General features: G+C 45.2%; 1 protein-coding gene across 1 annotated transcript in view; it reads right to left on the reverse strand.

The window, feature by feature from the left end:
- PYROXD1 (pyridine nucleotide-disulphide oxidoreductase domain 1) overlaps positions 1-14,814 on the reverse strand; it is a 940,027-nt gene that overhangs the window by 120,591 nt on the left and 804,622 nt on the right. The window contains exons 10-11 of the mRNA XM_044087812.1: positions 2,112-2,234; positions 1,895-2,032 (exon numbers count right to left, since the gene is read on the reverse strand). Of these exons, the coding sequence (XP_043943747.1) occupies positions 1,895-2,032; positions 2,112-2,234 (261 nt within the window). The remainder of the gene's footprint in view (positions 1-1,894; positions 2,033-2,111; positions 2,235-14,814) is intronic.

Below are 14,814 nucleotides of genomic sequence, written 5' to 3' on the forward strand. Positions count from 1 at the left end.
ACCTGCAAGCAGATAACCCAAATGTAATGACTGCAATAGTAAAACACAAACAATATCATGGATGGTTGACATGGACTTCTACCAGGGCTGCAGAAGCACCTCACAAGATCGAATGCCGTGTAGCATATGTTGGCCTTCAGACTCTAAATGAATATACTATTGTTCTCCTGTTATTCCGTTCTCTCAAGGGCACTTCTTAAATAACATGTGCTTTTTTTGTGGTGTCAGTGGACGATCTGGCTGATACATTGGCAGCCCTGTACATGTCATCCAGCATTTCCTTGTTCAGACAGTGTTACAAAGAATTAGCTTTCCACACTTTTGTTGAACATGACACGGTTGGGACAAGAAATGATACACACACACACGCGCGCACACACACACACACACACACACACACACACACACACACACACACACACACACACACACACACGCACACACACGCACATACACACACATACACACACCACACACATACAATGTGAAAATTTTTATGTTGAATAATTTGTTTTCCAAAGGTAATGCAACTATTCTGCACTAACAGCTAGTGAACCCAACACCTAAAATCATAGAAATATGCTCAAAATGTATAAGATTTTACCTAAAATAAATACTTCTCTTTCTACTCTGGGAGCCAGGCTGAACAGATGGCCTGGTGATACACCGAATGAAATGCACTAATCTTCTCAGAAAAAGCAGCAAAAAAGAACTGAAGGCAGCATAGGCAACCTCCCTTTTATACCAAAAAATGAGATAATGTATCACCTCAGGATGGACAGTGAAGGGTACTAAGTTCTGGAATTCAAGCCAGATGTTGGGCCTTTAGCAGAGGAAGTCAGAACAGAGGATTGTAGCTATGTGCTATTAATGAGCTTCCTCCTAAGTCCTGGGTTTGATTCCCAAATCCTTGTCTGCCTACTGTGTGATTTTGTGCAAGTTACTTAACCAGAAAGTTCTGCAGCTAGCATTATGGAGATGAGCCAGGCTGTAAATGCACAAGAAATAAAGATGCCAATTTATGATTTATGTAATGAAGGAGGACATCACCACTTTAGATAAAACAGAAATATAGGGCTTAAAAGAACACTCGTATGACAAAAATGTATTTTTTTAAGGTTGGTTAAGAGAAAATTGCAATAGCTGGCTTGTGGAGGAAAGAAATGTGAGTAGGTAGGGCATCTCTTCTTTAATCAGGACATAACATGATTCCTGTTGCTGCAAGAAGGAGCAGTTCTTTTGCCACAGCATTCACGGTCTAACGGCAAAAGTGAAAATAGCTGACTTCTTAGCAAATCCAAATTTGGTCATTCTATGATGAGTAAAGGGTGACCTAGTGCCAACTAAAGAGATTACTCCTCTAAATAGTAAGGGACTGGAAAAGGACGGGAGATGGACATGAGAAAATGCACAGTAATTCACAGACTCTTTCAACCATCTACAAAGCAGTTTGTGCCACAATGAGTTGTTAACAAGGAAAACAGTGTACATTTGCAAAAGACTAAGTGCTGGTCTCCGACAGCTCTGTTCATACACCAGGTTTGTAAATAAAGACACATGTTTGTAGACTGTGCATAAACTTTTGTTTAGACTCAAAACGAAGTTGCTGCACCATCACACTGAACAAGTTAAAAAATACAATGTCCATTATGCTTGGGGGTCAAATATCTACAGCAATGGTCTACAAACCAGAACTAATGCAGTACATGAAAATGAAACAGTAGGAGAGGGATTGTTGAAGATAATGATCACATTCTCCTGCCAAACCCTCTAAATTAAAACTGTCATCCTCATGAAATGCCGCTGAGAAAGGATATACAGAAAACTTGCAGAAATATATACACATTCCAGTTGAGGATTTCCAGTGTTAATGGTTTTAAATGGCAAGACTCACCTTGTAGTTAAAAAATTTGGTAATATGCGCAAACAACTCAAAACAAAAGTCCATTTCAATTGTTTCTCCACGTATATCAGCAGCTATACTCTTTGCCGCATACCACCCCATCTGTCTAGCCTGGGTCCACAGTCGCATCTACAGGGAAAAGTATTGTTACTTTCTTCACCACAAAAAGCAGTTGAATTTAGAGGACAAATTAAAGTCTTTACCACACCTGTTGCCAGAGGGGACTGGGCTCCCAAGCTGCAGTACAGACATCACCAGCAGCGTACACATCTGGTACTGAAGTACGCATGTGGTCATCCACTTTAAGTCCACCATCTTCTGCCAAATCAAACTGTCATGAAATGTTCCAAAAAAATGTTAAGCCTAAGTAAACTTCAGTATGGATCAGTTTTTTTACACAGTAGGCTACAATATCTTCTCATGTAACTGTACTAAAAAGTACAGTTGTGTAAGTTGAACTTACATAACAGTAGATGTTCAAATGATCATTGCTGCAGTAGACTTAGCTATAGGTTAACAGCCAGCCAGCTTGCAAAGCTTCAGGGCACCTTCCACTTGCTGAAACTCTCAAGTACCTTAAGCTGATACGTTGAGCTGAGCTAAGCTGACTAAAAGGTGTGAAGCCCTTCAATGCTTTCCTGCCAGCAGACAAAGAGAGACTGAGCCCTGAAAGGGCAATGCTAAGAACAAAAAAAAATAAATAAATAAAAATTTCCACACCCTGGCAAAAAAAAAAAAAAAATATATGAAAACTCACAAAAAAACAAGGGGGATGGAGGGAGGGAGTGGTTACTGCAGAAGTGATCATTTGAACTTCTACTGTTATGTTAAGTTCAACTTACACAACTGCATTACGTTCACACATTTAGACCAGCGACTGCAAAGACAGGGGCTAAAGATGCAGGTGTCTTGATCTACATCAATAACAAGCATACCTCTAGGTTGGTTAAACAAGATGACGTACTGGAGTTCCCTCACATCCAGATTACCACAAAGTCCCATACCATATCCTAGCAAGCTACATGTCACACTACATCATATGAAATCCATAGCTCATACATAACAGCTATTGGAGACTATCACCATTCAACCAAATACTTACTTATTCCTCCATAGCCTGGGAATCCTACATGATCCCAAATTTGCAAGAGCAGACATTCCTAAATTTTGTAAACACAAACACCATGGATCACTTAGTACACACGCTTACCAGAGGTAGAAACATACTGGACTTGGTACTCACAGATACGGGAGAATGCTGTCCATCCCTACCCATCCGTGTCATGTCCTCTATGGTAAGGTCAGACCACAAAGCAGACTACTTCAAAATAAGAAACAGTTCTGTCACCCTAACAAACCCAGTAACATTAAAAAAAAACTTCTCCAAAGCAAACTACCTTTTGTTAAGAGGTAACATGTCAAAAGTTCAGTCCCCTCCAAACTCAGATAATACAGTAGCCTATGAGGAATTATTCACAGAAGCACTTAAAGCCATGTTGATGACTGCATAAAGGATGCCTAGCTTACCAGACGTAAGCCCAAAACTAACAGCAAAGAAAAAAAATCATAGCTAAAATTAGGATGTACAACATCAAAAAAGATTAAAAACTTTCTCATCAAAATGAATAGACAATTTAGAGGACTAATCAAGTCCAACAAAGCATATTTTGAGGTAAAGATAGAGCCTCAGGCCAAGGGAAACCACTACACCTTTTTTAGCTATGTCCGAAACTTCAAAGGCAGCACACAACAGTGTGCCAAACTGCTGGTAAAACACCATTTAGAGAACTGGGAGATGTAACAACACCTGGCTAATAAATTCAGATCCAACTTTACCTCCCACTCATCCCCTAACTGCATCCTCCAAGGAAATACCATCAAACATAATCCCTCCAATTATCACAGCATGGAGCAAGTCTTAGATGCACTTTCTAAGGATAAAAAATAGAAGTTATGTTCTTACCATAACGTTCCATGTTAGTTGTCTTCTTCTCGCCTTCTTCTTGCTGGATGGGTTCGGAGCCGACCTCGGCTCCGACTCGGCCACTCTAAAGCTCGAGAGTTGGTTCCACCGGCTCGAGGCTCCCCTTATATCCCACAATGCTAGGCGAGAGTTACCTCAGATCTCGTTTGTAAGCTAACCCCAGCTTAAGATAGTAACAGTATAAAACAGAATAACTATAACAGAGACCACCTCTAACAACAGGGAGAAAAAGGGTGACCTACATCCTGAAACAAGAAATATGCATAATAGCATATAGCTAAGAAAGAGGTGGTAGAAAGAGAGGTCACGATCACAACTCCTCTAGGTCTGTCCAGGCCAGGGGGAAGGAGGGTGGGACGCAAGAAGAAGGCGAGAAGAAGACAACTAACATGGAACGTTATGGTAAGAACATAACTTCTATATGTTAAGTTGTCTATCTCGCCTTCATTCTTGCTGGATGGGACCGCGTCCCTAGCACCTTGTCCCGGGTGGCCTAACGGAACAGACTCCTGAGAACAGTGGAACCAAAATTAGCTCTATGCCTAGAAGCTAAATCCAACTTATAATGGGAAATAAAAGTGTGAGGAGTAGCCCAAGTAGCCGCTGCACAGATGGTGTCAATAGGCAGTCTGTCTTGGAAGGCTAGAGAAGTAGCCAAAGCTCTGGTGGAATGGGCTTTAGGCTTATTAGGCAGTTTTTTGTGTCTAATCTCATAAACAAGGGTAATCAGAGATGTTAGCCATCTGGATAAAGATACCTTTGAAACTGGAAGTCCCTTTCTGCTTTCCATAGGAGACAAACAGCTGATCAGATTTTCTGAATTGTTTCGTCCTGTCCAAGTAGTACCTTAATTGACGATGAACATCCAGACAGTGTAATTTTTGTTCAGACCTATTTGAATACTCCGGAAAAAGACAGGAGGTCAATGCACTGGTTTAGATTTGATGTTGAAACCACCTTGGGCAAAAGGATGGGTTAGTTCGTAAGGAAACTCTGTCCTTATGGAACACAAGGTAAGGAGAACGACAACTGAGTGCTTGAAGTTCTGAAATTCTTCTAGCTGATGTGATAGCCACCAGAAAGAGAGTTTTCCATGATAATAACTTTAAGGAACATGAAGCTGCAGGTTCGAAAGGGGAAAGAATCAACGAAGCAAGAACTAAATTTAGGTCCCAAGGAGAAGGAGGATTTCTTACAGGAGGTCTGAGCAGAAAAACTCCTTTCAAAAAGGCTTTGCAGAGTTTGTGGGACATTAGGCGGATTCAGAAATACCCACATGGAAATTAGAAATAGCTGCCAATTGAACCTTAAGAGTAGATGGAGATGAACCTGCATGGAAGAGTTCAGCAAGAAAATCGAGGACTAGTTGGATGGAAGCGGTGAAAGGATCTATGTCCTTTCCTTGTGCCCAATATGAAAATCGTTTCCACTTACTCAAATAAATCTTTCGAGTGGAAGATTTATGGGAAGCTATCAAAATATCTCTAACAGAGTGAGATAATTGAGGAAGCCTGGCTACGGTTGGAAGTGGAGGAACCAAGCAGTGAGGTTCAGAGAGGGGAGGGAGCGATGAAACTGACCCGACTGATGGATCAAAAGATCTGGAACTAGGTCCAGATTCCACGGTCGCTCCAAAAGAAATCGATGCAGAAAGGGGAACCACACTTGTCGAGGCCAGTAAGGAGCAATGAGGATCAATGAGGCCTTCTGAGCGATAGCTTTCTGTATTACTTGAGAGATCAGTGGGAAAGGAGGAAATGCATACAGAAGTCCCCGGGGCCAAACTTGGACTAGCGCGTCCCTGCTGGGTTGGCCTGGTAAAGGAAATAGAGTGAAGTATTCTCTGCACTTGCTGTTTTGGGGAGTAGCAAAAAGATCGCAGCAAGGCTGACCCCACTTGAGAAATATCTCTCTCACTACAGAGTCTTTCAGAGACCACTCGTGAGGCATGAGTATAGCTCTGCTCAACTTGTCCGCAATGTGATTGGACTTCCCGGGGATGTGCGTTGCTATCAGAAACGCTGAGAAGAAATCGCCCATTGCCACAGTCTGAGTGCTTCTCGACACAGGGGGTATGATCTGGTTCCGCCTTGTTTGTTGATGTACCACACTACAGACATATTGTCTGTCTGGATTGCAATCGTTCCCAAGGGAAGAGAGTGTTGAAGGGCTTGCAACGCTAAAAGCACTGCTCTCATCTCCAGAACATTTATGTGCAAGTGGCATTCGTTTGGTTGCCATGTGCCCTGGACTGTCCTGCCCTGATAATGCCCCCCCCCACCCGATCAGGGAGGCATCCGTTGTCAGAGTAGCAACCGGAGGAGGTGGAACAAATGGTCTCCCCAACAGGAGCTGGGGAAGACATCCACCACATGAGATGCTTTTGCACGCTTGCGTGATCATAATGGTGTGAGACATTGGAAGTTCCTGGTATGACCATTGAGAAAAGAGCATCCACTGAAGGATCCGCATGTGGTATCTGGCCAATGGAAGGAGGGTATGGCGCTGCCATGATTCCCAACACCTTTAGAACTAACCTGGCTTTGGCTCTGTTGTTGTTGAGAAGTAGTGATACCAATTTTGAATGTCTGATATCCTTTGGTTCGTTAGTGTTGCAGACATGTTTACAGTATCTAATTTTGCCTATGTAGGTAATAGTACAACAAGGCGACAAAACAGACTTTTCGCAATTTATTGAGATACCCAGTTTTTGACAGACGCGAAAAGTGTAATCTCTGGCCATCAGAAGGAGATGCTTGGTGGGAGCTGTGAGGAGCCAGTCGTCCAAATATGGAAACACCTGGAATCCTTGTCGTCTCAGGTGAGAAGCTACCACTGCCATGCATTTGGTAAACACCTGGGGGGCAGTGGTGAGACCAAAGGGCAGGGCCCTGAATTGAAAATGACTGGTTCCCAGCCTGAAGCGGAGGAATCTCCTGGGCGCCTGTTCATTTTATGTGATAGTACGCGTCCTGAAGGTCTATAGAGCACATCCAGTTTCCTTTTCCCAACAGGGAAGAATGGATTGCAGCGTGACCATCCGAAATCTTGTTTTCTTGACCGATCTGTTCAAGATACTGAGATCCAAAATTGGTCTCCAGTCCCTGTTTTCTTTGGAACTAAAAAGAACCTTGAGTAGATTCCGGATCCTAGTTGGTCTGCTGGCACTGGCTGAATAGCTCTTTTGCAAGCAGTTTTGAAATTTCCAAAGCTGCTGTATCCCTTTGAGCGGGTGGAACATCTGGAAGGATTTTTGACTGACTTGGAGAACGAAGAAAGGGAATAGAATAACCTTCGAAATGATGGACTGTACCCATTTGTCTTGTGTCAAGGATAGCCAGGCTTCTGGGTACAGTGACAATCTTCCCCGACTGCCTCCGAAGATGGGCAGTCGGGCAACACCTCAGGGATGCTGAAAGGGCTTATCGGAAGAAGTTTCTCGATTGCCCTGGTTCTCGGACCCCTCTGCCTCTAGGGCGGCGTCTACCATTGTTGTTCCCCTCTGCCTCTGGCGGGAACCGACTCTGTCGTCAGGCGAAGTCCCTTGAGATTGTTTACGGAACCACATCTTTCCCCTTCTGGCCTTTGGGGTAAGGCCTAGAAGGAGTGGAAAACGGACTCCGACGGCAGAAAGGGTCTTGCCATCCGTCTCGCACCTAGTCAGGGTTTCTTTCACTTGTGGACCAAAAGGGATGATCCATCAAAGGGAGTTTGTGAAAGACGTCTTGAAAGGTTCCATAAAATTGCATAGCCGCATCCAGGCGTGCCTACGTAAGGCTACCCCTGTTCCAGCGGCTCTGCTCGCTCCATCGGCCGCATAAGAGGAGGCGCATGGAGGAGTTGGAAATAGAATTAAGGATAGCCAGCTGCGTGTTCATTTTTCTTGAAACCCGCAGCTGAAGGGTCATAAGCATTTCACTCGCTTCTTTGATCAAGTCCCTTTGAAGACGAGTGAAATGGCACAGGTAATTCAGCGCATAGTAAATGTCGCTGAGGAGAACATCCGCTTCCCGTACCTATCCATGGACCTAGATTCCTTAGGTGGATGGACAGGCACTGAAGGATCAGCCAGTTCCTTCTTTGTGGCGGCAGCCACCACCATAGCATCCACAGAGACTCCTTTAGATAAAAATTCCTTGTCTGTTGGAGCTGTGATGAATTTGGAGGGTCTCCTGGGAGTGGGGTCCACTGAATCAGGAGCCGTCCATGCCTTTTTAGCAACCACCTGCATGAGGGGTCGAAGGGGGACACCCAGGAGGTGGAAGGGCGAGAGCCAAACGCCTCAAGATACACAGATTCGTCCTCCGAAGGGTTGAGGGCTGGCCAATTTCCCCTCTGTTTAAGGATCTCCAGAATGTCTGCAAAAGAGACATCTTCAGAAGGGGAACGGGGAACCCTCAGAATCATCCAGATCTGTGTCGGACGTGATAGACTCAGGTGAGTCAATGTGCTTCCTCTTGCACTTCCTCTTCCGAGGGCTCTTCTGCCAAATCAGGAGAGGCCTCGAAGAGGATGAAATCCCACAGGGGCTCCTGAGGAGTTGGCTCTCTGCGGTCCGAGATGAGGGAGTGAGTCGACTTACCCTGAGGCAGCATAGAGGGAGGGGCTGGCGGAGCCGACTGTGGAGTAGAGCCAGGCTCTAACACACTCCGCATGACCTCAGCACCCCTGTCAGGCAGAGCCAGAGGTCCCCGCTCCGAGGAGCTAAAGACCCCCTCGGCACCGACAGTGATGGCTCCGAGGCCGATGTCGGAGCCGAACTCACCAGCGCCAAGCACCGAGAGGAGAGGGGGTCGGACAAGGGTCCGATGCCACTCACCCCTCGGAGCCGACGAGGGAAGTCCGGCGCCGAGATTCCTCCATGGAAGAAAAGCGGAGCCGGCAGCGGGCGAAGACAATTGTCTCGGCTCCGAGGTGACCACAGTCTCGGTTCCGACACGACCCGGCTCCGAGCTCAAGAGAGTCGAAGGAGGAAGGAGTGGATGGACCGGGACAGGCACCGACTGATGAGTCGGGCTTTGAAGCATCTGGGCTAGTGCCTCAGACTTGAGTAGTCGACTCACCACCCTCTGAAGGTCATGATCAGACAGCCTCGATGACCTAGAGGAATGAGACCTTTGGCTCCGTTCAGACAGCAGGGGAGAACCTGGAGCCGAATGAACGGAGCCAAGAGAAGGTGACCTAGACCTCTTTCTGGTTGTCGGCTCCGAAGATCTTGTCGGAGCCGACACGGGTACCTCGATAACCTCGGCTCCGGCCGAGCCGAGAGCCACAGAAACTGTGGACTGAGTCTTATCGGCTCCAGCCGGAGCCGATAAAGGCAAAGGTTGAACAACCTGAGGTCTCGGCTCAGAAGCCGGAGCCGAAGACCTCGATGCCTTGGAGGGCATCCCTGTTGAGACAGACAGGGAATCCTCAGGCTTCAACAAGCCTCTCAATATAAGCTTGTTTTTTCTTTCCTGCAGGACCCTGGGGCTGAAGCCATGGCAGACAGCACAGGAGTCCTGCAGGTGCAAAGGCCCCAGACAATAGACACAAGAAGTGTGAGCGTCTGTCAGAGACATTTTCTGACAGCACGCATCACACTTCTTGAATCGAGACCTTTGCTTCTTTAGACATAGCCTAACTGGTGAACACAAACACACACTCAAACACACCAGTTATACCCTGTCAAAAAACACAATTATATTAAAAGTATACTAAAAATAAGTACAATAAGCACTAGTACACTACACAAACACTCCCTAGGGAAGGGAAGGCCTAAGGCCCAAGGGAAGAACTAAAAGTTCTTTTGACAAGAAACGGGAAGAAAAAAGGTTCGGGATAGAGTTTAATAAAACTACACTAACTTAGGAATAATTAAACTAAAAAAGGGGAAACAAGAGTAACTTTTTATAGAAAAGTTAAAACTTACCAGGAACCGGTAGAAAACCAACCTCGAAGCTGTAGCGGCAAACGAGATCTGAGGTAACTCTCGCCTAGCATTGTGGGATATAAGGGGAGCCTCGAGCCGGTGGAACCAACTCTCGAGCTTTAGAGTGGCCGAGTCGGAGCCGAGGTCGGCTCCGAACCCATCCAGCAAGAATGAAGGCGAGATAGACAACTTAACATTACAGCTTTGATGGGCCTCAATAATATTCTGGGATATCTCCTAAATACCTAAAATATGACCTACCAGGGTCACTGGTGCCACTATTCAACCATAGCCTCTGCACAGGCTTAGTGCCATGCAAATGGAAGACCACAACAGTCATCCTTCTGCATAAGGGTGGACCATTAATGGCTCCTGGGAACTTAAGATCCATTAGTCTGAGCAGTCTCATATGCAAAGCCATGGAAAGAATTATCATGAAAATGAATCAATGACATACAAACCTTTCAGACACTGGATCCAACCCAGTTTGATGTCATTAAAGGCAGGTTATATCTACTGAACCTGTTGGACTTCTTTGAGAAGGTCACCAAGGCATTGGATGAGGGCAACAGAGTGCATACTGCATGTCATGACACCTAGCTAAGGCATTTGATATTCTATCTCACTCAGAAATTGCAAAAAAGACATGAAATTAGGCATAAATCCCTATGTAACTTGCTGGATAGCCAGCTGGTTCACAGACAGGGCCGAGGAAGTTAGGATGGAAGAGACCTCCTCCACAAAGAGGCTGGTCACCAGTGGTGTCCCCAAGTGCTCTGTGTTGGGCCCACTCCTCTTTGGCTTAAATTTTTTTGAAGTCAAGGCCAATATCAAGGGCCTCTGACTTACCAAGTTTGCAGAAGACTGCAAGCTAGGAGCAATCACAGAAAGCCCCCAAGACACTGTGTTACAGGAAGGTCTAACACAGATAAATAACTGGCGCCAAATCCACATCTCAAAATTCAATATCAAGTAATGCATAATAATATTTTTTGGGAAGTCATTCACCCAGGGGAAACTACTTCATTAGCAAAACACCTGTAAAAGTACACACTGTAGTCAGAGATTTGGGGGCTCTGTAGATAGCAACCTGGCTTTTGACCAACATGCATCTATGGCTGCAAGAAAATAATTCTATGCTACTCAACTTATAAGTAAGGGCAAGAGATCTAGGTCCAGGGAAGTCACTGTGTCCATGTAATCTGCCATCAACAGACCCATCATTCAGTGCAACTCCCTTTTCTACATGTACCTGACCAGGTACAACTGGAACGTCCACAAAGGTTCCCCACAAAAAGAACACAGGGTGTAAACTCAATGCCCTATGCAATTTGCCTCAAAGTCCTATCGTTACACTCTGTTTCCTACAGACTGACGAGAAGCGATTTATGCCTGGCATACAAGGCCTCCTTGGATCCTGCTCTGATTAGCCTTTTGCACATATGCAAAATAAGCAACACCAGGGCTACTAGATGTAAGAATTTAAACTTTGCCTGCTACTTAAACAGAACATGTTGGAGGGACAAGTATGTGTCTCAGAGAATTGTCATTCTCTGGAATGGGCTTCCTATCCATGTGAAGCAGACCCCTTCCCTAACTCTATTCAAGTGCAACCTGGACCAGTGGATGGGAAAAGTACAGTTGTGTACACTTACCATAAATGTAGATGTTCGAGTGTATTCACTGTTGCAGTCAGCACATTTGGGTTATCTGCTTGCAGGTTGCCCTCAGTCGGCCTGATTAACAAAGTCTTGGGTCCTGCTTCGGTTGCTGTCCCTTCTTCCATGACGTCAGGTCGTCAGGGGTATAAAACATGCAGCCGATGCCATGACATCAGTTTTTCTTGCCCCAGATATCAGGTGCCCCCCTAATGGGAAGTAATTAAACATAAAAGCATAAAGATATACATCCAACAAAAAAGCAAATACAACAAAAAGGCTTTTAAGCATAGTAAAGGAAAGTAGAGGTATAGCCAAAAGAAGTTAGGGGGCTGGAGGGAGGGTAACCAGGACTGCAACAGTGAATACACTCGAACATCTACATTTATGGTAAGTGTACACAACTGTACTACGTTCTTCATGTTTCACTGTTGCAGTCATTACATTTGGGTAGATTCCCAAAGGTACGGTTGGCAGGAGAAGTTTAGATAGCATTAGGGCCAGCTATAAGGCCCTGCAAGACTGCAGTGGCAAAGCCAGCTCTGGAGTTAGAGAAAATTGGCAAATCGTAATACTTGGTGAAAGTATGTACAGAACTCCAGGTAGCAGCTTCTAGGATGTCCCTGGTAGGGACGCCTCTGAGAAAGGCTGCAGAGGTAGATGCAGCCCTGGTGGAGTGAGGTCTAATCCCCTGGGCGATAGGTTTTCCATTGTGCTTATAGCAGAAATGAATGCAATGGCTTATCCATTTAGAAATATTTTGCTTTGAAATAGTCTTTCCTTCTGCCCCTGCAGCAAATTCTACCAGCAGTTGTTCAGATTTCCTTTGAGGTTTAGTCCTGTCCAAGTAGAATCTAAGTTGTCTGTGCACATCTAAATAATGCAGTATCTGTTCCCCTTTATTCTGTGGATTGGGAAAGAAGGTTGGCAAATGAATGGACTGATTAAGAGTCACACTGGATACCACCTTGGGCATGAAGGATGGACTGGTTCTGAGGGGCAACCTGTCCGCATGAAAGATGTTGAAAGGCTCCATTGCCATAAAGGCCTGTAATTCAGATACTCTTCTAGCTGAAGTGATTGCTAAAAGGAAAGTTGTTTTCCAAGAAAGAAATTTTAAGTCTGCAGTAGCAGCTGGCTCGATAGAAGGTAGAGTGAGTTTCTCCAAGACAAAGTTAAGGTCGCAGGCTGGGGTTGGAGCTCTCCTGAGTGGTCTCAAATTTTTGGTCCCTCTGAGGAACTGCTTGAGCAGTAGATGAAAGAAGAGGGGAGGTTCTGTGTCATAATGAGCTGAAATGGCTGAGGCATGGATTTTAATGGAGGAAAAAGACAGGCCCTTGTGAAGCATCTCAGTTAAGTATTGGAAAATCTGAGGTAAATTGGGTGCTGCTGTGCTCATCCCTTGAGAATGTTCCAGGCACAGAATCTTTTCCATTTTTCAGCATAAGATTTTCTAGTACCAGGCCTCCCTGCCTCTAAAATGATATCCATCACAGGTTTGTTGAGGGATGGTAAAGGAGAGAGATTAAGTAATTAGCCAGGCTGCAAGGTTCAGTGTTGGAAGCCGAGGGTGCAGAATCTGGTTCTCCTGCTGAGACAGCAGGGAAGGAGTCTGAGGCAGGTGCCATGGAGATAACCGTGACACAGTGCATAGAAGGGGGTACCAGTGTTGGCGCGGCCAGTCTGGAGCAAACAAAATCATCCTTGGTTTGTCCTGTTTGACTTTTAGTAGTACTTTGGAGAGCAGAGGCAGAGGGGGGAAGGCATAGACTGATAGGTTTTTTCAGCTGAATGACAGGGCATCCACTTTCCAGGCTTGTTTGTGGAGAGTCCTTGTGCAAAATTTGTTCAATTGGTAGTTCTGGGGAGAGGCAAACAGGTCTCTATCTGGGCTCCCCCATTTGCTTGTCAAGATGTTGAAAATCCTTGGTTCCAGTTTCCACTCGTGTGGGTCCATGAGGTACCCACCTGCTTGTTTATGTACCACATAACAGTGGTGTTGTCCATCTTTACCATTAGTTGTCCTGGAAGAATGTGGTCCTTGAAGGCTGTCAGAGCATTCTGTACAGCTAACATTTCTTTTTGATTGATATGCAGGTGCATTTGACTTGGGTTCCATTTGCCCTGAATGCACTTCCCTGCCAGATGAGCCCACCATGCATAGTCTGATGCATCTGTTTTTAGGGTTTGGGCGGCAGGGGGTGGTGTGAGAGGTAGTCCCTTGTTTTGGTGGCAGGCCTCTGCCCACCAAAGGAACTCTAGGCATAGGCAAGGTATGATAGGAATAATTGTTTTTAGGTTTTGAGAATGTTGACACTATAGGCTTTTTAGATACCACTGTAGTTTCCTCATATGCAGTCTTGCATATGGAATTAGAAGAATGCAGGAGGCTATGTACCCCAAGGCTTGCAGTATTTGTCTTGCAGATAGCAGGGTTTTTGTGGCCACTTGTTTGAAGTAGGTTGTCAAATGAATTTGCTTTTCTGGCGTGCGGTAAGCCATCTGGGAAGTTGTATTCAAGCTTGCTCCCAGGAATATAATTTGACAGGGTACCAGGTGTGATTTATTTTCATTTGTGGTGTACCCCAGACAAGTTAGAACCCTTTTTACAAAGGCCAGATGATTCAAAAGTATGTCCTGGCTTTCTGCCTGAATTAGACAATAGTCCAGGTATGGGCATATTTGAATATTTCTTTGCCTGCAAAATGCAATAAGTGGAGCTAGGCACTTTGTGAATACCCAGGGTGCAGTAGATAAGCCAAAGTGCAGTGCAGAGAACTGATAGTGGGTGTAGCCTGCTTTGAAGCGTAGGTATCTTCTGCAAGATTCCCTGATTGGGATGTGCAGGTATGCTTCTTTTAAATCTAGTGTTACCAACCAGGCATCTTTGGCTAGAATAGGAAGTAATTGGTGAAGAGTCAGCATCTTGAATTTTGGAATCTCCAAAAAGGTGTTTAGAGTAGACAGGTCCAGGATAGGATGCCATGAATTGTCTTTTCTGGGTACCAAGAAACGTCTCGAATAGAAACCTTGTCCCTTTTCCTCTTCTGGTACCAGTTGAATAGCCTCCATGCTTAAGAGAGAAAGTACTTGTTTTTGGGTCTCTGCCCACTGATTTGGGGGAAGGTCCGGTCACCCACTTGGTGTTGGCAGCATGTGGAAGTGAAATCTGTATCCCTCGGACACTATATTTAAAACCCATTTGTCCTGGGTAATGAGTTCCCAATTCTTTGCATGAAGAGCAATCTTTCCCCCCAATGGGGCAGTCAGATGATGAGTGCTTGGAAATTTTAAAAGGAAGTCATTGAGACAGTTTACCATAGGGGGGAGTCTTATTATTCCCAGACTTGGAAGT

This window comes from Protopterus annectens, chromosome 11.part0 (assembly GCF_019279795.1).
Source record: "Protopterus annectens isolate FY-2018-M chromosome 11.part0, PAN1.0, whole genome shotgun sequence".
Classification (NCBI taxonomy): domain Eukaryota; kingdom Metazoa; phylum Chordata; order Ceratodontiformes; family Protopteridae; genus Protopterus; species Protopterus annectens.